Here is a 19,267-nt window from a genome sequence, read left to right as displayed (position 1 = left end):
TTTTTAATATGTTTAAATAGCTTTTTACGGCCCTTAAGAGTTGGCAGCACTGCGGTCAACATTGTTCAACATAATCGATAGCTCGATAGTGCCATCATTAATGTAAAATACACATCGCTATTTTAGAGCACGTGTTGTTTGTTGTTGTCTGTGTTTCTTCCATCGCGATCCGAAAATGTTGGCAAAAAAACAGAAAATGGAAAAGGAACAGGTGCAGGAACCGTTGGTAGTGCCACATACGTTGCAGGCACGCCTTATATCGGATACGGGCGAGGAAGCCGGACCACCGATAGACTTGCCATCGGGCATCACAACACAACAATTGGGACTCATTTGCAATGCGTTGCTTAAGAACGAGGAGACGACGCCTTATTTGTTCTTTGTGGGTGAAGATGAGATCAAAAAGTCACTGGAGGACACGCTCGATCTGAGCACCGTGGACACTGAGAATGTCATCGATATTGTTTATCAGCCACAGGCGGTATTCAAGGTGCGCCCAGTGACAAGATGCACCAGCTCCATGCCGGGACATGCCGAGGCGATTGTCTCGCTGCACTTTAGCCCGGATGGCGCACACTTGGCCAGCGGCAGTGGTGATACCACAGTGCGTCTTTGGGATCTCAATACAGAGACGCCACACTTCACCTGCAGCGGCCACAAACAGTGGGTGTTGTGCGTCGCCTGGTCGCCGGATGGCAAACGCTTGGCCAGCGCCTGCAAGGCGGGCAACATTATCATTTGGGATCCAGAGACGGGACAGCAAGTTGGACGCACGCTGACCGGTCACAAGAAGCACATCAATGGCCTCAGCTGGGAGCCATATCATCAGAATCCCGAGTGTCGCAAGCTCGCCTCGGCGGGCAGCGATGGCGGCTGTCGCGTCTGGGATGTTAAACTGGGACAGTGTCTGTTCAACATTGGTGGACACACGAATGCAGTGACTGCTGTGCGTTGGGGAGGTGCTGGCATCCTGTATACCTCATCCAAAGATCGCACCGTCAAGATGTGGCGAGCTGCCGATGGCGTTCTCTGTCGCACCTTCTCCGGCCACGCCCACTGGGTGAACAGCATTGCCCTGAGCACCGACTACGTTCTACGCACAGGACCCTTTCAGCCAGTCAAGGATCGCCTGAAAGCGCATCTCAGCATGACCAGTAAGTTCCAAGAATCTATATATATATATATATATATATATATATATATATTTAAAAATAACTATTCAATTTAAATTTTTACCAAGAAATCATAATACAACTCTTATTTACACTTAACTTGACTTAACTGGTTTTAAAAATATTTGCATTACATTTTTATTGTTACCACTTTCAAAAACTAAAGTAAGAATTTTAAAAATTTTAATATTCTTTTATTAAAGTCAGGGAATAACACCGGAACCGATTCTGGAACCGTTAACCGAAACCAACCGTTTAATTTTTAGTACCGGATCTGAAACCGTAACCAAAATAAATTCTATGTCCAGAACCGAATACCGAATCCTTTAAGGAGTTGACCAACTTAAAACTGGCATAGCTCGATCAAAACTGAACCGATTTTCAAGCTAAATGTCATTTTGGTCATGATTTGACCTCTAAATTCATTCTGCATTTAAATTTTTTTCATTTAGAAAATTTAATTATTTTTGACCAAGATGCGATATCGATGGTAAGGGTCCCCCCTTTGAAATTTCGAAAATTCAAAATTTTAAATCTCAAGTTTTCGCTTTTAATCAACTCCTTACATCGTTATTAGTACAAAACAACACTTTAAACTTGATACTGAGACCTTTCATTTTTGTGTAAAAAATCATGCCAAATTGGATAAAAAAGTTGACTTGTAAAGTGGTTATATCCAAAGTCTGACCAACTTCAAACTGTCATAACTTGATCAAAACTGAACCGATTTTTAAGCGGAATGTCATTTTATTCATTATTTGGCATTTTAATTCATTCTGCATTAAAATTTTATTAAATTAAAAAAAATATATTTTTCTCTAGATTCTACTAGATATTGATTTCGATGCTAGGAGTCCCCCCTTTGACATTTCGAAAATTCAAAATTTTAAATCTCAAGTTTTCACTTTTAATCAACTCCTTTAATCGTATTTAGTATAAAACAACACTTTAAGCTTGATTCTGAGACCTTTCATTTTCTTGTAAAAAATCGTGCCAAATTGAACAAATATTTTGACTTGTAAAGTGGTTAAATCCGCAGTCTGACCAACTTCAAACTATCATAGCTTGGTTAAATCTGAGCCGATTTTCAAGCGGAATATCATTTCGATCATGACTTGGATTCTTAATTCATTCTGCATTCAAATATTTGAAATAATTTTTGCCCTATTTATTTTGATGTCATATTTTTTATAAAACGACATCTTAACACTACTGATACGGGAACCGAAAGAAAAAACTGAAATGTAACCTTTATAGTTATATCGGGACGTACCAGAACCGAAACCCTAACCTATATTTGTTTCGGTTTTATTCCCTGTTTAAAATAAATCAAAGTATTTATTATTTTTTAAATTAAAAATTATTCACATTTAATTTTTACTTTGATATCATCTCGTATTTTCCACTTGTATTCCTTCTCCCGGCTTGAAAGACTCAATTTATTATTTTAATTATTTAATATGTTTACTACTAATTTATTTAATTGTTAATTGTTGTTTATTCGTTTATAAATATAATAAGATTATAATGAGAATTTTATTTTAATTAATATTAATTTATTAATTTATGAATTTATCATAGATAAAAAGTTAGATTTATTGTACAATTTATTGATAAAAATTCACAAATAATTTAAGCTCAAAAAAATGGTAATCATTAAATTCTCTGCTTTAAATTATGTCATCATATTTATGTTTATTCTTTCTTTCTTTCTTTCAGCTGAGGAACTCTGTGCTTCTGCTCTGAAACGCTACCAGGCCGTCTGTCCGGATGAAGTGGAGTCCTTGGTGTCGTGCTCCGATGACAACACTTTATATTTGTGGCGCAACAATCAGAACAAGTGCGTGCAGCGCCTGACGGGACACCAGAATGTGGTGAACGATGTCAAGTATTCGCCGGATGTGAAGCTCATTGCCTCCGCATCATTCGACAAATCCGTGAGATTATGGCGTGCTCACGATGGACAATTTATAGCGACATTCCGCGGTCATGTGCAGGCCGTTTATACGATCGCTTGGTCGGCGGATTCACGTCTCATTGTCTCCGGCAGCAAGGATTCCACACTGAAGGGTAAGTTCATTACAAATATCAATGGAAATTAAATTAAATTAAACAATTTTCGATTTCAGTGTGGAGCGTGCAGAGCAAGAAACTGGCGCAGGAACTGCCTGGACATGCGGACGAGGTATTTGGTGTGGACTGGGCGCCCGATGGCTCCAGAGTAGCCTCCGGTGGCAAGGACAAAGTGATAAAGCTGTAAGTGAAATTATAATTTAAAAAAAAATAACCTTTACAAATATAACATTTATTGTCACTTTCAGTTGGGCCCATTGATGAGCATCCTATGTACAGATACAGATATGAGAGAGGAATCATTATACTAACAATATAGAGTGAATAAAAAACCCTGAGTTAAACTCCTGGCCAGTCCGTGTCTCTAAATTCTTTGTCGCTGCATCTTTTTCAAGATCTCTTTAAAGTAATTCTCAAATGCTTGATTGTCTTGGAAATATGTTGTGGGCACCGCCGACTCGGAAAGCAGCGCACGCTCCGCAGCTGCAAATCCCGCTGCGACACATTCATCCAGAGTGTGCTCCTTGAGCAGAGCCGTTATAAAGCCAGCACAGAAACTGTCACCGGCACCTGAGACATTGACAATCTTTTGCAGCTTGGGTGGCGCATAGAAGAGAGTCGTGTGGTCACAGGCGGGGGAGAGCGAGAGCAGCTTGCCGGGATCAGTTACCGCATCAGAACGGCAACTGAGGAGCACTCCATGATTTCCCAATGTGGCAATAATGCAGTTAAAATGCGAGTCAATTTGTTTTAGTAACTTTTTGGTTTGCTTTAAAAGCTCTGTTCTCTCCATCTTGGCATCCAATTGCAAATCCACCGGCTGACCAGTGATGGCCTCAACAATGGTTTTCAGCTCGTGCAGATTCGGTTTTAGCAATCTTATGTGTTGGGTGAGCTCTTTCCTTAGCTTGAAAGGCTTTCCAGCTATGAACATGTCCGTAGGCTCAAAGAAAACGGGCACCTGCAATTAGGGTAAGTGTTGATATTTTTTAAAAATGTAATAACGATCATATTTCGATATAAAATAAATCAGGAAACTTTTACGATATAAACTAAACTATAAAAATGACATAATAGTGAAACAATTGTGATTTTAAAGAATTTTGATCAATTTTTATGATTAATTTTGGGTAGTTTTATGACAATCTGACTATAAAAATGTTTTTTAATTTATTTTACAATATTGTCCTGATAAAAGGAGCCATCTAGGGAACATATAGTGATTATTGACATACTCTTTCAAAACCAATTATGCAAAAATTCTTTTTTTGTTGTTCTTTATGTATGTCTGTTTCTTATCATTGATTTCTTGATTTAATGAAATAAAATTATTTATTTTTGAGTTGCTTTTTTTTTCTTATACACGATTTTTTTTTTTTGATTTAAATAAAACTAAAATAACTATTATTTACGAACCCTAAAAATAATTTTTTTGTTACACGATATTTTTGAAAAAAAAAATGTATAATATCGATAATGTCAAGTTCAGAAAATTATTACTGAAAAATATATTGCTATAAAAATGTTGTATCGATATTTGATCAATACCCGTTAAAGCAACCAAAAGAAAAACCAGATCGATTTATCGCATTCAAAAAAAGGTTCAATAAATCGATTATTTGATTTGGCATTCTTACCTGAAACCGTTGTGCCAACTGTAGAGTGCAGTTCATCGCCTGCTCCGACAGATTGCTATCCATGACGACGAGTGGTGCCCTGCGAAACAGCTCGGAATTGGACGAAAGTGCCTCGGGTGTGATGCTGTCATGTATGTCCATATCGCCCAGGATCAGTTTGCAATCGCCAAATCGATCGAAGATGACGGAGCACAGCGAGGTGGCGTTTTTCCCATCCACAATGAGATTGGGCTGCAGTGCAGCCGGCATTAGTTGCCTCAGCATTTGGGCAAAGTGATCGCTGCCCACGGCGGAAATGAGATTCACATCTCCGTACAGCTTATAGATGCCCTCGGCAATGTTGCGTCCCACGCCGCCAGCTGCGTGCTTCGTTACGGACTTGTAGGTTGCTCCGTCCAAGTGTAAATCGTGCGTGTCCTTGACCTGAAATTAGTGTTTTAAAAAATCGATAAGTCGACTAATTTATCCAATTTTAACTCGATTCATTTTTGCATTTTAGTTCTCAATATCGATAATATTTCAAATTTATATATTATTGTTACTTTACTATTTTACTTGACTAAATGTGTTGTTTGAAAATCGCACAAAGGTTCAAAATATTGCGCAAATATATCGAGATTTATATAAATATCACTCAAAAATAATTTAAATACTTTTTGCGGGCTGCTTTTAGTCGTGTATACTTAAATAAAGAAAATCTCATACAAATATTTATCGATAACATATCGACAAGTTTATCGATAGCTATATTTTTCGATATCGATTTTTAAAATAGTCTTATTCAGTACAAAATTGCATCAACTAACCTTAAAGGATAAATCCAGTATGGAAGCGCCCACAACCAAAGGCTTTTTAGCGGCATCCACTTTAGTAGCTGTTACTTCCTGGTCATTTTCCCGCAGGGAGCTGGCGATTTGGGCTGCGATCCTTGCGTTATTCTTGATCAATGCAATGTTGGCCTGCAAACTGCGTCCCTGGGTAATCCTAGAGATGTGGGAAAGCAGAAAAGGAGTCACCTCCTTGCCGCTAACACCTTGTGCCTGCGCTGCAGCATTGGCCTCGGCAATGGCCGCATCTATCGACGACTTTTCTGCAGCAAATTCCGCCGGAATGGGCACGCCAATGAGCACACCCGACTGCAGTTTCAATTGGCGCCAGGCGCTCAGCAATTTGGCTACATCGGCAGCTGAGGGCAGATTGTAGGGCACCTTGCAGCCGCTGTCACGTGTATAGAAATCGGGAAAGACGCCGCCCGGACTATTAAAGCTGGCCACGCACACGCCTTGGGTTTCCAAGTACTCCAGTGTCCTTGGTATATCCAAAATGGACTTGACACCGCTGCAGACAACGGCAACGGGTGTGCGTCCCAGTTCCACCAGATCGGCGGACACATCCAGCGTAATGTGTCCCTCACGATGAACGCCACCAATGCCGCCGGTGGCAAAGATTTGGATGCCCACACGATGTGCCACAATCATGGTGGCAGCCACTGTTGTGCCGCCGCTTTGTCCCATGGCAACCACATAGGGCAGATCGCGACGGGAGCACTTAATCACCTCCGACCGCGGCTTTTTGGCCAACGTCATCAGCTCCTCCTGCGAGAGACCGACTTTGATGCACCCGTCAATTATTCCAATCGTAGCCGGCACAGCACCATTTTGACGCACCACCTCCTCCACCTGTAGTGCCGTCTCCACATTCTGTGGCACAGGCATGCCATGTGTTATAATTGTCGATTCCAGTGCCACAATTGGTTGCCTGTGTGCCAAGGCATGACGAATCTCCGGATGCACCACAATGTGCGGCTTTGTGGAAATTGAGCGGTTGCAAGCAATCCGTAAACCGATAAATGAACACTTGCGTAGCAACATGTTAGTACAAATTAATTGATTGTACTTTGATTTTAATTTTAATCATTTAATAACAATATCCATGTGTTGCGGGCACAACAAGTGTGTTTACATTGTAGCAGTGCTGCCAAATTGTTTTAATGGCAGTGCTGCCAACATTTTAAATCAAAAATAGCTGTTTCTAGCTGAAAAATAGCTAAGTTGGCAAACAGTGCATTGCAGCTCAGCTGTTGCTATCGCACTTTCTAGTTCAATGCGCCGCTTTTTGCAAACATGCAAGAAGCATAAATAATAATGTGCAAAATAGGCTCATACTTTTTTTAAATAACCGAAACAAAAATCTTATTTAAGCTGTTGCACTTTAGTATTAAATGTAACATATATAAATAAATTACAATATCACATGCAACATGGTGTGGTCACACTAACTCGATATCAATATCAGTTATCAAAGTACTCGATTCTTACTTACTTCAGTTCGCGCAATTTTAGCGTCATTTTATTTTTAATTTGTTTTCCAATACAAAATTAACTAAAATGGACTTTGAAGACAGCGCCTATACCTTGGAGTTTTTCAATTTTACGCCAGAACAAATTACAAACGAACGTAAGTATCAATGGAATTATAATAATGCAACGCATACTCAAAGTTGTTGTTACTGTTTTAGGTGATAATCTGGTAAAGATGCTTATTAAAAAAAGTGTTGAGACGACAATGCGGAAAATTGAAACACCGGCCACGTCTGCTCTGTTGGCACAACAAAAGGACGCCGTCATGTGTCGCATTCAGACGGACTGTGAAAAGAAACTCGATTGCCTGCGGGAATTGGACAGAAAAACATTTCAAGTGCCGACGCATGTGTTGGCCATGAAGGATTTTGAATTGGAGCAGCAATTGACCAGTGACGATGAGGAAACAAAAGCTCAACAATTCGAAGAGTTGAAGCTACGCTATCGTCAGGTAATAAACCTGCTATTCACTTAAATATCTCCATGTAGAATGTTTAATTTCCCATAGAACATGGCCATGCTGGCCGAGCTCAAAGCGGAGCAGACAAAGTTCACATCGATTGCGCCATCTATTGACAGGGAGCTGCAAATGCATCATCTTATACGAGAAGCCTGCGCCAACTCTGACCATAAAAACGTTTACAAATTCGCACTTAATCTGCTAGAGAATGTGACAAATGAATAATGATAGTATGAATAATTAAAAATTAAGTGCACGGTTTCAAGTACTGATCGCTGAACCGCACAGAAGACACAGTATTAAAGTAAATCATAGATTCTGTAAATACATCCTAACATACAATCATTATAAATAAAACTATACAATTTCAGTGAAAATAAAATCAAAAACATAAATAACTCATGTACATTTGCTCGGTAACCACCAAAGGTTGACAGGACTCTGTTTCATACTGTGAACTCTATTTGTTGCCCTTCTGTACTACGGAAAACAAGCGGCAGTATTCTTGGCATAAATTAAAATTTTATTTTTATTTGGTACGCAAAGAGAGAACGGAAATTACATATTTCAAATTTCTAGAAAATGTACATTACTTAAATGAGTAAGCAATCTTTTAAGATATTAAATTGTTCTGATTAACAGCTTGGATACAATAGACACTTAATATTAGTTTCTAGGCCGTATCATCATTACGGCTCTTCTTAGGGAATATTTCCTACCCCGAAAAGTCTCCCAAATGATGCCATTGTCTAGGGAGTTGTCATTATATCTCCCACCCAAATTGCTGTAAGAATTCAATTTAATAAACAAAACTTTAAAGCACAGATATCATATTATCATACCTAAAGTGACATGTATTGTACCACCAGGCACCACTGCATTTTACAGCGCAGTTATCTTTCCAAGGTTCATTATCCCGATCAAACGTGCTAAATTTCATGCCAAGATGATATGAGAGTGAATCTCCTGCAGTTCCATTGGCTTTGCCCAGAGTGTGTAATTTATATTGTTGATCTTCATTACCAATTGCAAAGTCGTCGTACGTCTCAAATCGTTCATCTCCTTCACTATCCTCAAGAATCACAAGTAACTCTTGTCTCCTGTGTGCAGTTAGTGCGTGTATTTTATCCAAACCTAAGAAGAATTCGCCTTCCAAATCTCCAAAACCCTCTTTGTATTCAGTCCAATTCCCATAGAAGTTGACACTTCCATCCATCCTTTTAAGGATAACTGTCCAGCCTCCTCCACGAGTATACGCATCACAGGCAACTTTAAAAGGTTGACTACTAAAGTTGGATAGGAGTATATAGTTGACTCCATTAAACTTGGCCTCGGCACAATTGTGTGGGTTGAAATGTCCATTTATCAACTTTCTAAAACGTTCTAGGTCCGCTTGGAGAGATTGATTGTCGACATCACATTTCTTCTGCTTTTCCAGCTCCGATTTGAGTTGTTTAATATCCGACTTCTTATCCACTCCATCTTTTTTCTGTAGCTCCAGCTCCTCTTTAACAGATTGAATGTCTGCTCGAAGAAGTTTAATATCCTCTTCCTTATCAGCTTTATCCTTCTTCTGTTGTTCCAGCTCCACTGTAAGATATTGTATTTTAGATTCCTTGTTAACTCCATCTATCTTCAGTTGTTCCAGCTCCGCTTTTAAGGATTTTATATCCGACTCCTTAACAATTCTATCTATCAAATTGCCCTGTGCCGAACTAAAAATTCAATTATTTTGGGAAAAGATCTACAATTATTATTATACCTAATCTCGGTTAGGTGAGAGTTTACTGATAGAAGTAAATTCGTCAAATTAAGATCGGAAATTCGAGTTCCACTTGAGAATGAAAATAATATATTTATTATTAAGACAAAGCAAACTGTTTTTAGCAACATATTGCGACCGATTTTAACTGAATGACTGAGACGACTGACTGACTCAAAAATTGGCATGAGCAGAAGACGTGTAGAATTCACTACTTTCGAAAAACATATATAGCTATTTTTATCCAACACACCATTATGCAGTCAAAAATTCCTTGAATTTCTCTTTAGATCTCCTCGTTAAAAATTTCCAAGAATTGAAGAAGCAACAATAATTTATTATAATATATAACATGTCAACGTTCTTTACTTTATAGTCTTGGCCCGATGCCATTGAAAGAGTTCAGATAACAACAAATAAAAAGAAACGACCTGGAAAGAAAAGTATCTTTGATTTGTGAAATCTTTGATTCGCTTTTCCTTTACTGAAATGACACCAACAAATTTATCGCTTATTAGTTTTTCTTTGCCAAAATAATTTTTTTACGTACTGTACAATTGTAACGACATTTAATTTTTATTCCCTAAGCATTAGGTAATTAGCTTTAAGCTGATGTGTAAATAAAACAAAAATAGGCTACTAAACGTATAGTATTTATACATATATATATTTTTCTCTCAAACTACGTAATTTTAACTCACTCCGAACTCACGTCTCTACAGGAGGTAACTCTGTGCTAATAGTTATCTATTTCTGATGCACTGCCTCTAGCGACGCTTCAAGTCCAGTGCGTCGTCAATAGTTCAACAGCCGGTGTGGACACGAACTTGCATTGGGTTTGTGTTTTTACACCCTGTATAGCAATTTTAAAAAGGGTTTACTAAGTTCGTCAGTACAAAAATGGGCAGAGAAGGAATCTCCAACCCTATAGAGCATATATACTGGGGTGCATTGACTTTTTTCTCAAAAAATGGTAACCCAAATTCGCAATCTACGCTCAATTCTGAGATGTTTTCAAAAATCAAATTCTCTCTACCGCTATTTGAGTTGAAAAATGTTGTGTTTTTAGTACAAAGCTCAAATGGTCCTTTTATTCCTATTCCTGGTCCTAACAAGAGTTTTTATATCAATCTTTTCAGGATTGGGCTTAAAAGATATGCCAATAATGCATGCTAAAAAATTTAAAAAAAAATACATTTTCAACTCAAAATTCGGGGACCAGGATTGATTTGATTTTAGTGCTACGGTTTTTGGTTAAAAACATCTTCGAATTTACCGCCAAATAAGAATTTGGGTTAACCTTTTTTCATTTTTTTTTGGCCAATACAAATCGATGCAACCTAAAAATATATACATTATTAACAGCCAAATTGATATATGTAGAAATATTAAACAATAAGCTAATTATTATTTTTATTTCTTTTAATATTCCTTTTTTATGTTAATGTTAATGTTTAATGCTACCGTAGCGTAGTGCGACGGTAGCGTTTTCACTTGTTTTGGTATAAGTACAGGGTCCCCCACCCTCGGGCTCACTCGCTTGGCATGAGCACAAAGCTGCCACACGCCGAGTTGAGTTCTTGCTGCACAGAACTCAATCAGAGAACTACAGAGTCCCATCAACAGCAAGTAGAATACGCTGCAGACGTGGTAAAGATGTGTGAGGCTATTTTTGTAAATTATATGCGAGGCACCGGCGACATTCTTTTTTTTTTTTGTTTGTTTTGCTATTTAATTTTATTTGTTTTTCTGAGTTTTTGCGAGGCGTATTCAAAAACAAAAATGCAAAAAGTGCCACAAAAATAAAACAGGCAAGAGATTCGCAGTTTTCGCGATATTAATAAAAGCAGCGCTGCCTTCGACTTGGGTCGACTTTTTGCTGATTTTATGTGGATGTGGATGTGAATGCGGATCGGTTGCCCGGCTGCATTTATTCGCATTCGGTATTTCGCCCGTGGAGTTGCACATCGTCACATCGTCGTCGTCTGTGAAAATATCTGAGGTAATCTTTATCTGCCCACTTTATGTAATACATATGTATATGGGCATCAATATTTCTATATCTAAAACTATATGCAATCAAGTAAATGTTTTGAAAAATAATATGCATATTTGTTTTTTATTTCTAAACATAGTTATACCCAATGGTTCACATTTCTGCTTTTCTTTATTTGTTCCACGAATCATAAGCAGCTATACTAAAAAAAAAATAAAAAAATATGTAAAAACTAAAGAATACTTTTTTAAATAAGCTATGTGATCTTTGTATTTTCTCAAAACAATTACTTGACTAACTGTATAGACTTGTAGCTATTTGATGTGTTAACTTAAATGTATGTTAGATGTTATTTTAAAAAAAATTTACAAATTAAAAATTTTTTTTTTATCTATTTTAAATATTTTTACTTGAAATAACTAAATAAAACAATTTGTATGCTTGACTAAAATTTAAGCTTTTTTTGTTAGCTTTTGAGTCAATTTGTTAATTTTTATAATTTGAATTTCAGTTTTTAAATTTAATTTAAAGTTTTAATTAATATTTCTGCATTTTGTCTAACTTTGCTTGAGCTAGGGCATAAATTCTTAACTTCTTGGGTTGTTTTTTTACCTTTAACATTTTATATTATTTGGATATTAACATTTAAAAATTTTTATGGTAAAATCCAATTGATAAATATTTTTTTATTATGTCTTAACATTAACTTGACTAACTGTGTATATGCTAAATTTACAATTTTATATTGCTTAGCGGATTATTTTAAAAATTAATTACTGTTTATTTTACAGTGAAAGGATTTGGCACTATGAATGTGGAGAAGTTAAAGCGGCTACAGGCGCAGGTGCGCATCGGAGGCAAGGGAACTCCCCGGCGTAAGAAGAAGGTGATGCACCAGACGGCAGCCACCGATGACAAGAAGCTGCAGAGTTCATTGAAGAAACTCTCTGTGAGCACCATACCCGGCATTGAGGAGGTCAATATCATCAAGGATGACCTAACGGTCATACACTTTAACAATCCCAAGGCGCAGGCTTCCCTATCGGCCAACACGTTTGCGGTTACTGGACATGGCGAGACTAAGAAGATTGTGGAAATGCTGCCAGAGATTTTGCCACAGCTTGGTCAGGAAACGGTGGTACAGTTGAGAATGTATGCGAATTCCATGTCCGGCAACCAAAAGACAACGGAGAGCGGTTCAACGGAGGCCAAGATCGGTGAAGAGGATGATGAGGTGCCCATGTTGGTGGAAGATTTCGATGAGGTGGCCAAAACGGAGGACAACAAGCAGCAGGAACAATTGAAAGGAGCTAAGAAACAGGAAACTGAGAAATCCAAGGAGAACAAGAACAAGGCGGATAAGTCGGATAAGCCGGATAACAAGCAGCCTCAATCCCAGCAAGGTAAACAGGAGCGCAAGAAAAATCATCAGTCACAACAACAACAACAGCAGCAGGAAACTAAACAGAATGAAGCATCGAAAAAGACACAGAACGAAAAGCCAAAGGGCAAGCAGGACAATAAGAAGGAGACTAAAAAGAACGAAACGGATTCAAATCAAATAAATGTCAACAAAAACAAATCCAATTCACAGGCCAAGACTCCAGCTCCGACTTCAGTTCCAGCTCAAAGTGAGTTAGCCAAGGAACCAGCTCAAAAAGCAGCAGAACCACCAAAGCCAGAACAGTTGAAGCAACCCTCGCCAGATGCTAAAAAAGAGCAAATAACTCAACCCCAAGCAGATAAATCAAATGCCGCCCCGGCAATGGCGCCACCTGTTGTTCAAACATTGGCCCAAATTGTTGCCGCTGAGCCACCAAAGACAGTTCCAGCTACAGTGGAGCAAAAAAGCGTTGATAATGTTGATAAATCCAACGAAAAGAAGGAACCAAAAGTGGAAGCTTCCGGAAATACTCAAAAAAAGGAACCTGCAGCTCCAGTGACTCCAGCAAGCGAACTGAAGCCGGAACCAGCTCAACCAAAGAGTGAACCAAAGACAACTCCAGTGACTCCTGCACAGACAGCAAGCCAACAGAAGTCGGAACCAGCTCAAGCAAATGTTCAACCAAAGAACGATAAGAAAGCTCAAGGGACTTCTGCCAAGCAGCCTGCAGCCCCTCAAAAATCGGAACCAACCCAAGGAAAGCGTGAACCAAAGCCCCATAAAAAGGAAGTTACAGCTCCAGTCGCGGCAGATAAACCGCAGTCGGAACCAGCTATAGCAAAAACTGAATCAAACACCGACAAAAAGGAACCGATAGCTGCAGAGACTGCCACTAAGTCCACAGCCGAGCAAAAGCCGGAGTCAGTTCCAGCTAAAGATGTAAAGACACAAGTTTCAGCTCCAGCCAAAGATGAAACGAAAGAAGTGGCAGCGCTGGCAAAAGATGTCAAGAAAGATGTGGCAGCTCCAGCAAAGGATGTAAAGAAAGAAGTGTCAGCTCCAACAGATGAGAAGAAACAAGTGGCAAATCCAACAACAGATGAAAAGAAACAAGTGGCAGCTCCAGCTAAAGATGAAAAGAAACAATTGTCATCTCCAGTGAATCCCGCCAAGCCAACAAGTGAGCAGAAACCAGCACAGGGTCAAGAAAAGGCTGAGACACCCGTCTCCAAACAAGTGGAGACACCGATTGCTGCTCCTGCTTCTTCCTCAACTGTCGAGAATACATCGACTGTTCAAAGCAACGCAGACGCTGAAAAGAGGATCAAGGCAAATCAGAAGGAAGCAGCTCCATCACAGACTGGCAAGCAAGGTGTTCCTCCAATTGCACAGCAGGCTGCTTCTCCAGCTGTACAGCAGGTTACTCCTCCAACTGTACAGCAGGTTGCTCCACCAGCTGTATACCAAGTTACTCCACCAGCTTTACAGCAGGCTGCTCCTCCACCTGTACAGCAAGCTGCTCCACCAGCTGTACAGCAAGCTGCTCCACCAGCTGTACAGCAAGCTGCTCCACCAGCTGTACAGCAAGCTGCTCCACCAGCTGTACAGCAAGCTGCTCCACCAGCTGTGCAGCAAGCTGCTCCACCAGCTTTACAGCAAGCTGCTCCACCAGCTTTACAGCAAGCTGCTCCACCAGCTGTACAGCCAGTTACTCCTCCAACTGTTAACCAAGCTGCTCCTCCAGCTGAACAGCTAGCTGCTCCACCAGCTATACAGCCAGTTACTCCTCCAACTGTTAAACAAGCTGCTCCACCAGCTGAACAGATTACTCCTCCCGCTGAGTCCCAGTCTGTTGAGCAACAGCAGCCAAAAGCAGGCTCAGCTCAAAAACCCACAAATGCAGCAGGCGGCAAGAAACAGGATCAAACTCAAAAACCAAAGCAGCAACCATCTAAGCAAGGACAGGCGCAGGGACAACAGGGTCAAAAGCAGCCACAATCCAATGCGGGCGCCAACAAACCTGTGCAACAACAACAACAACAGCCACAACAGCAGCAGCAACAAAAACAGGCGGCTCCAAAACCCGCCGTAGCACCGAAACCAGAGACGGCAACCAAACCAGCTGGACCGAAACCCGCGGTTCCCGCAACAGGTCAACAGCAGCAGCAAGGTAACAACAAAGGTAACAAGGCATCGCCCCCCAAGCAACAACAGACAGCGAATAAACCAGCACAGCAGCAGCAGCAAAAGCAACAACAACAACAGAAGGCTGGCGGACAGAATGATGGAAAGCCCAAGACGCCATCAAACACACCAAACTCGCAGCCCTCTCCAAGGGCGTCGTCGTCACCAAAAGCTGCTTCACCAAAGGCGGCCTCGCCGAAGGCTGGCACTCCAGCGGCACAAGATGGCGCTAATTAAATTCACACTGTTTTAATGCATTTTCAAACACCAACGATCAGCGGTCTACAAAAATATTGATCGATATCAACACTACAGCTTATCAATATTGTCGATTTGATTTTTATTTTGTGAAGCTTATATTTTATATATGTATTGGCAAAATAAACAAAATTTCAAAAACAACTGTGCGGCGAAAAGCGTCATAGATAATATAAACTTTGCATGATTAATTCTACGACCGACTAGCACTCCAACGACCTCTACAGTCTCCGCACCAGATGGCGCCAATTGATGCACACTATTCTAAGGCATTTTTGAGCACCAACGATAGCGATTTAAATATATGGCAGCTAAGCCCATAATGTTGATTTGATTATATTTTGAGACGATTACATTTTATATACTGACAAAATAAACACAATTTAAAATAAAACAATTATGGATCGGTCTGCACAGTGTAGCACTAGACGCGCCAGTTAATGCAAACTATTTTAGGGCGTTTTTCAACACCAACGATCAGCGATACAAAAAAAAATACAGCAGTTTATCATACAATGTTGATTTGTTTTTATTTTGAGACGATTACATTCTATATACCGAAAAAATAAACACAATTTAAAATAAGAGTTATAGCACCAGATGGTGCCAATTAATGCACACTATTTTAATGCGTTTTTAAACACCAATGATCAGCGATGCAAAAAATACTGCAGCTTATCGATAGTTCCGATTTGATTATACTTTGAGACGATTACATTTCAGATATTGACAAAGTAAACACAATTTAAAATAAAACAATTATGTAGCAGTAGATAATGATTAATTACGCTTTTCTTCGGTTTTCTGCTCCTTCTCGGGGTTGAGCTTCCACATGGCATAGTTCAAGGCGGTGGCAAATCCCAGCCAGGCCATGTAGGGCACAAACAAAAGACCGGCTGTCTTATTAATGCGATAGAAGAGTAATCCACATGCGCCGGCTGTTGCCGTGAGTGCGACAATGTCAATAAGACCCTGCATATGACACAATTGCATACATACATGAGTAGATAAGATCGAATGAAATCACTTGTCACTTATCACGTATCACAACTTACGCCTTTAATGCTATGCTTGCCAAAGAAGATCGGTGTCCAGGCCCAATTCAAGGCCAACTGTGAGGCGTACGCAACCAGTGGCAATTGGGCGTCGCCATTAAAGCCGCCTCCGTCGCGCCACACCAGGTAAGAGCCATAACCCATGCCGGCGTACAGTGATGTCCACACTGGTGCAAACAGCCAGTTTGGTGGCCTGAACGATGGATGCTTCAGATTCTCATACCAATTCTTCAGATTATTCCGTGTCAAGCGGCCGTTCACAATGCTGCCTAGATTTGGCAAGATTACAGCACCTGCAATCTTCAAAGCATTCGAATTTCCAGTTTCAGCCATATTTATTTCTCAGTTGCTTTTCCAACGATGCACTCTGTTCAACTGTTAACCGTTTTCTGCCCTTCAACTGCGACGCAGCAATGAAATGTGTTGATTTTTGTTTTAGTTACTCGGCGTCGATGATTTCATACATATATCCAACATGCGAGTGTGTGTGCGTGTGTATTTACATTAATTGCTGTCTTTGCTCTCTGCTTTTGCATTCGTTTGCTTGTGTGTGTGCGTACGTGTGTATGAGCTGAGTGACTTTTGTACTTGCACACTGCACAACAAGATTTTGAAGGCCTACGATTGAATTTACAATTTATTTGACTGGATTTTGATTTACATTAAATCAGTGTGCTACGCAAATGATTAATATTATTTATAAACGAAATTATTTTATTACAATATGTGGCAACATTAATTTATAATAATTTAAATCAAAATTTTTCATAATAATAACAGTTAACAAACTTTTAAATTTTAAAAAATATAAACATCAATTTGATTTTATAGCTGATACTTTTGCTTTTTTATAGCTTGTTTTTATTATCGGGCTTAAAAAACATTTTTAAATTATAGAAAAACAAACACTTATATTTTAAATTTTGTGATTTGAGTTCAATGCAACCCAAATGCTTAGCCTGTTTTAACATAATTTATTTATTTTTTATTATTTTCTTTGTATTACTCTTTTTTTTTATATTACTTTTTTTCTTTATATTACTTTTTTCAAACTTAGTTTTTTTATACCTGATGATTTCTGTGGTGAAAACTATGAGTTTATGCTTGTTGCTTAGTGTATTCTGATTAGGCGTGTAGAATCATAGAGGGGCGACACACCGGTAATACCATACAAAATTATGAAATCAGTTTTCCAAATGTGAAATTGACGTTATTAAAGTATTTCTGGGAGTAGATACCAAGTGCTATTAAAATGTTTGATTTTCATTTGATTTTGATGAAATTAGTGTGTGTATTTTAATACAGAATATTCAATATTCACACAGAAACTAGTATCTCAATTTTAAGAGAGCGAGAAATATATTAATTAAATGTATTAAAAATATTTGATTTTTCGGCATATATTTATGTTAGATTAAACACTAAGGAATCTCCAAGACTTACAATCTATCTGACGGAACATATTATAATATTGTAGAGCCTTAGTAATCACTTTCTCGATCTTATCATCATCACGGCTTTCTTCAGGGAGTACACCCAGCCCTTAAAAGTGAGCCAATTGAAGCCTTTGCCCATGTAGCTGTCACCATATTTTCCGCCCAAATTGCTGTGAGTATTCAAGTTTATAAATAAAGCTTTCACAATCAGTTAAGATAACGTCATACCTGTCTTGACAATCCTTGTACCAACAGGCGCCAGTGAATCTTTTGGCGCAGTTATCCCCTGGCCAAAGATCATTATCTCGATCATAGGTTGAAAATTTCCCGGCCGCTTGTCTACGATGTAAAACCCCGCCGTTCCACTGGCTTTGCCCAGAGTGAGTAGGACATATTGTTGATGCTCGTTTCCGATGGCAAACTCCTCATACTTCTCAAACGCTTCTTTTCCTTTAAAATCTTCGAGGACCACAAGCAACTCTTGACTCCTGCCTGCCGTTAGTGCATGGATCTTATCCAATCCCAGGAAGAAATGCATCGCAGTTCCGATAGAAGTCCATACTTCCGTCTATCCGCATCAGGATGATCGTCCAACCGCCATCTTAAGACTCTGCATCGAAGGATTACGTCGTAGACTCCATAACTCAAATTGAGTTGATTCAATTTTTTACAAAGTCCGTCTATTAAGTTTCCATGTCTTTCCAGCTCCGCTCTCAAAGATTGATTATCTGATTCCTTATCAAGTTCATCTATCTTCTGTCGTTCCAGCTCCGCTCTTACAAATTTCTCTGAATGGATTTACATTTCTAAGAGCGGAGCTGGAACGACAGAAGAAAGATTGACTTGATAGGGAAACAGATATTCAATCTCTAAGAGCGGAACTGGAACTACAGAGAAAGTTAAGAGAAGGGCTTCGTAAGAAATTGGATCAACACAATTTGAGGTATTACAGATTCCTTAACAAGTCCATATTTAAATTTTCCCTGTTCCTGTTGCGCCACAAAAAAATTTTTTAGTTTCTTGATAGTTTTCGATATTTGCAAAAAATCTTACCTCAACTCTGATAATTGAGAACTTATTGAAAGTAAGAAGTCAATGTGGAAATATTTATTAAATAGATTAAAGAAATTATTTTGATCAAATTTCAGCGACTGATTCTTACTGCATGTCAGAAAAGACTGAGTGAGTCGAAATTTGGCTTGAGACCAAGAAATAAATTTTCAAACGATAATCGTAGCCACATACACAATACATTAACATACATAAGTATATACTTATGTACATATTCTAATCTACATTTACATAGTTTTAGTTCCCAGTTCCCCGGCAACGTTTGTAATAAAACAAGACTTGAAATCAGAGAATAACCTAGAAACAAATTTATTTTCTACATACGTATTATTGTAGATTGACCATGAACTGCAGAGTTTAGGAAATATACTTATCTTTCTGTTGGCAACCTAGCGACAAATTCAAATTAATTCTAATAT

The 19,267-nt window shown here is 38.9% G+C and overlaps 7 protein-coding genes across 9 annotated transcripts; 3 read left to right on the top strand and 4 right to left on the bottom strand.

The window, feature by feature from the left end:
- The first annotated feature begins 57 nt into the window (after positions 1 to 57).
- Positions 58 to 3,595, top strand: LOC117780826 (protein Notchless). The gene is made up of 4 exons (XM_034617493.1): positions 58 to 1,154; positions 2,892 to 3,242; positions 3,302 to 3,428; positions 3,494 to 3,595. The coding sequence occupies exons 1-4, from the start codon at positions 176 to 178 to the stop codon at positions 3,504 to 3,506; spliced, it is 1,470 nt and encodes a 489-aa protein (XP_034473384.1). The 5' UTR covers positions 58 to 175; the 3' UTR covers positions 3,507 to 3,595.
- On the bottom strand, positions 3,460 to 6,838 carry LOC117780825 (pseudouridine-metabolizing bifunctional protein C1861.05). Its single transcript, XM_034617492.1, has 3 exons — positions 5,689 to 6,838; positions 4,883 to 5,305; positions 3,460 to 4,206 (listed from the first exon to the last, which is right to left on the bottom strand). Exons 1-3 carry the CDS (start codon positions 6,751 to 6,753, stop codon positions 3,610 to 3,612), a joined length of 2,085 nt encoding a protein of 694 aa, XP_034473383.1. The 5' UTR covers positions 6,754 to 6,838; the 3' UTR covers positions 3,460 to 3,609.
- A 346-nt stretch (positions 6,839 to 7,184) lies between these two features.
- Positions 7,185 to 8,050, top strand: LOC117782011. Its single transcript, XM_034618917.1, has 3 exons — positions 7,185 to 7,339; positions 7,401 to 7,693; positions 7,751 to 8,050. Exons 1-3 carry the CDS (start codon positions 7,270 to 7,272, stop codon positions 7,925 to 7,927), a joined length of 540 nt encoding a protein of 179 aa, XP_034474808.1. The 5' UTR covers positions 7,185 to 7,269; the 3' UTR covers positions 7,928 to 8,050.
- Positions 8,051 to 8,202: 152 nt separating this feature from the next.
- LOC117782010 (microfibril-associated glycoprotein 4-like) lies at positions 8,203 to 9,626 on the bottom strand. The gene is made up of 3 exons (XM_034618916.1): positions 9,465 to 9,626; positions 8,545 to 9,417; positions 8,203 to 8,486 (listed from the first exon to the last, which is right to left on the bottom strand). The coding sequence occupies exons 1-3, from the start codon at positions 9,593 to 9,595 to the stop codon at positions 8,369 to 8,371; spliced, it is 1,122 nt and encodes a 373-aa protein (XP_034474807.1). The 5' UTR covers positions 9,596 to 9,626; the 3' UTR covers positions 8,203 to 8,368.
- A 1,738-nt stretch (positions 9,627 to 11,364) lies between these two features.
- Positions 11,365 to 15,430, top strand: LOC117779783 (proteoglycan 4). Of its 3 annotated transcripts, none has more exons than XM_034616094.1 (3): positions 11,365 to 11,466; positions 12,252 to 13,902; positions 13,933 to 15,430. In XM_034616094.1, exons 2-3 carry the CDS (start codon positions 12,269 to 12,271, stop codon positions 15,263 to 15,265), a joined length of 2,967 nt encoding a protein of 988 aa, XP_034471985.1. In that variant the 5' UTR covers positions 11,365 to 11,466; positions 12,252 to 12,268; the 3' UTR covers positions 15,266 to 15,430. The 3 variants fall into 3 exon arrangements, with proteins under 3 accessions (XP_034471985.1, XP_034471984.1, XP_034471986.1); XM_034616095.1 differs by having other exon boundaries at positions 11,366 to 11,466; positions 12,252 to 14,371; positions 14,681 to 15,430; XM_034616093.1 differs by having other exon boundaries at positions 12,252 to 15,430.
- Positions 15,431 to 15,868: 438 nt separating this feature from the next.
- LOC117779784 (translocator protein) lies at positions 15,869 to 16,741 on the bottom strand. The gene is made up of 2 exons (XM_034616096.1): positions 16,342 to 16,741; positions 15,869 to 16,258 (listed from the first exon to the last, which is right to left on the bottom strand). The coding sequence occupies exons 1-2, from the start codon at positions 16,672 to 16,674 to the stop codon at positions 16,067 to 16,069; spliced, it is 525 nt and encodes a 174-aa protein (XP_034471987.1). The 5' UTR covers positions 16,675 to 16,741; the 3' UTR covers positions 15,869 to 16,066.
- A 975-nt stretch (positions 16,742 to 17,716) lies between these two features.
- LOC117780781 (ficolin-2-like) lies at positions 17,717 to 18,915 on the bottom strand. The gene is made up of 3 exons (XM_034617437.1): positions 18,831 to 18,915; positions 18,006 to 18,766; positions 17,717 to 17,947 (listed from the first exon to the last, which is right to left on the bottom strand). The coding sequence occupies exons 2-3, from the start codon at positions 18,313 to 18,315 to the stop codon at positions 17,865 to 17,867; spliced, it is 393 nt and encodes a 130-aa protein (XP_034473328.1). The 5' UTR covers positions 18,316 to 18,766; positions 18,831 to 18,915; the 3' UTR covers positions 17,717 to 17,864.
- Positions 18,916 to 19,267: the final 352 nt, after the last annotated feature.

This window comes from Drosophila innubila (assembly GCF_004354385.1).
Source record: "Drosophila innubila isolate TH190305 chromosome 2L unlocalized genomic scaffold, UK_Dinn_1.0 4_B_2L, whole genome shotgun sequence".
NCBI classification, from domain to species: Eukaryota; Metazoa; Arthropoda; class Insecta; order Diptera; family Drosophilidae; genus Drosophila; species Drosophila innubila.
This window is presented reverse-complemented; position numbering and strand designations above follow the sequence as displayed.

Excerpts from the sequence above, each read along its gene's own strand:
- LOC117780826 (XM_034617493.1), top strand. The coding sequence starts at position 176 with ATGTTGGCAAAAAAACAGAAAATGGAAAAGGAACAGGTGCAGGAACCG. Across the intron at positions 1,155-2,891 it reads AGCGCATCTCAGCATGACCA|CTGAGGAACTCTGTGCTTCT; the intron begins GTAAGTTCCAAG and ends TCTTTCTTTCAG. Across the intron at positions 3,243-3,301 it reads CAAGGATTCCACACTGAAGG|TGTGGAGCGTGCAGAGCAAG; the intron begins GTAAGTTCATTA and ends TTTCGATTTCAG.
- LOC117780825 (XM_034617492.1), bottom strand. The coding sequence starts at position 6,753 with ATGTTGCTACGCAAGTGTTCATTTATCGGTTTACGGATTGCTTGCAAC. Across the intron at positions 5,306-5,688 it reads TACTGGATTTATCCTTTAAG|GTCAAGGACACGCACGATTT; the intron begins GTTAGTTGATGC and ends CACTAATTTCAG. Across the intron at positions 4,207-4,882 it reads AGTTGGCACAACGGTTTCAG|GTGCCCGTTTTCTTTGAGCC; the intron begins GTAAGAATGCCA and ends CCCTAATTGCAG.
- LOC117782011 (XM_034618917.1), top strand. The coding sequence starts at position 7,270 with ATGGACTTTGAAGACAGCGCCTATACCTTGGAGTTTTTCAATTTTACG. Across the intron at positions 7,340-7,400 it reads AGAACAAATTACAAACGAAC|GTGATAATCTGGTAAAGATG; the intron begins GTAAGTATCAAT and ends TTACTGTTTTAG. Across the intron at positions 7,694-7,750 it reads TGAAGCTACGCTATCGTCAG|AACATGGCCATGCTGGCCGA; the intron begins GTAATAAACCTG and ends AATTTCCCATAG.
- LOC117782010 (XM_034618916.1), bottom strand. The coding sequence starts at position 9,595 with ATGTTGCTAAAAACAGTTTGCTTTGTCTTAATAATAAATATATTATTT. Across the intron at positions 9,418-9,464 it reads TCTCACCTAACCGAGATTAG|TTCGGCACAGGGCAATTTGA; the intron begins GTATAATAATAA and ends TTGAATTTTTAG. Across the intron at positions 8,487-8,544 it reads TACAATACATGTCACTTTAG|CAATTTGGGTGGGAGATATA; the intron begins GTATGATAATAT and ends GAATTCTTACAG.
- LOC117779783 (XM_034616093.1), top strand. The coding sequence starts at position 12,269 with ATGAATGTGGAGAAGTTAAAGCGGCTACAGGCGCAGGTGCGCATCGGA.
- LOC117779784 (XM_034616096.1), bottom strand. The coding sequence starts at position 16,674 with ATGGCTGAAACTGGAAATTCGAATGCTTTGAAGATTGCAGGTGCTGTA. Across the intron at positions 16,259-16,341 it reads GCAAGCATAGCATTAAAGGC|GGTCTTATTGACATTGTCGC; the intron begins GTAAGTTGTGAT and ends TGTCATATGCAG.
- LOC117780781 (XM_034617437.1), bottom strand. The coding sequence starts at position 18,315 with ATGCATTTCTTCCTGGGATTGGATAAGATCCATGCACTAACGGCAGGC. Across the intron at positions 17,948-18,005 it reads TACAAGGATTGTCAAGACAG|CAATTTGGGCGGAAAATATG; the intron begins GTATGACGTTAT and ends GAATACTCACAG.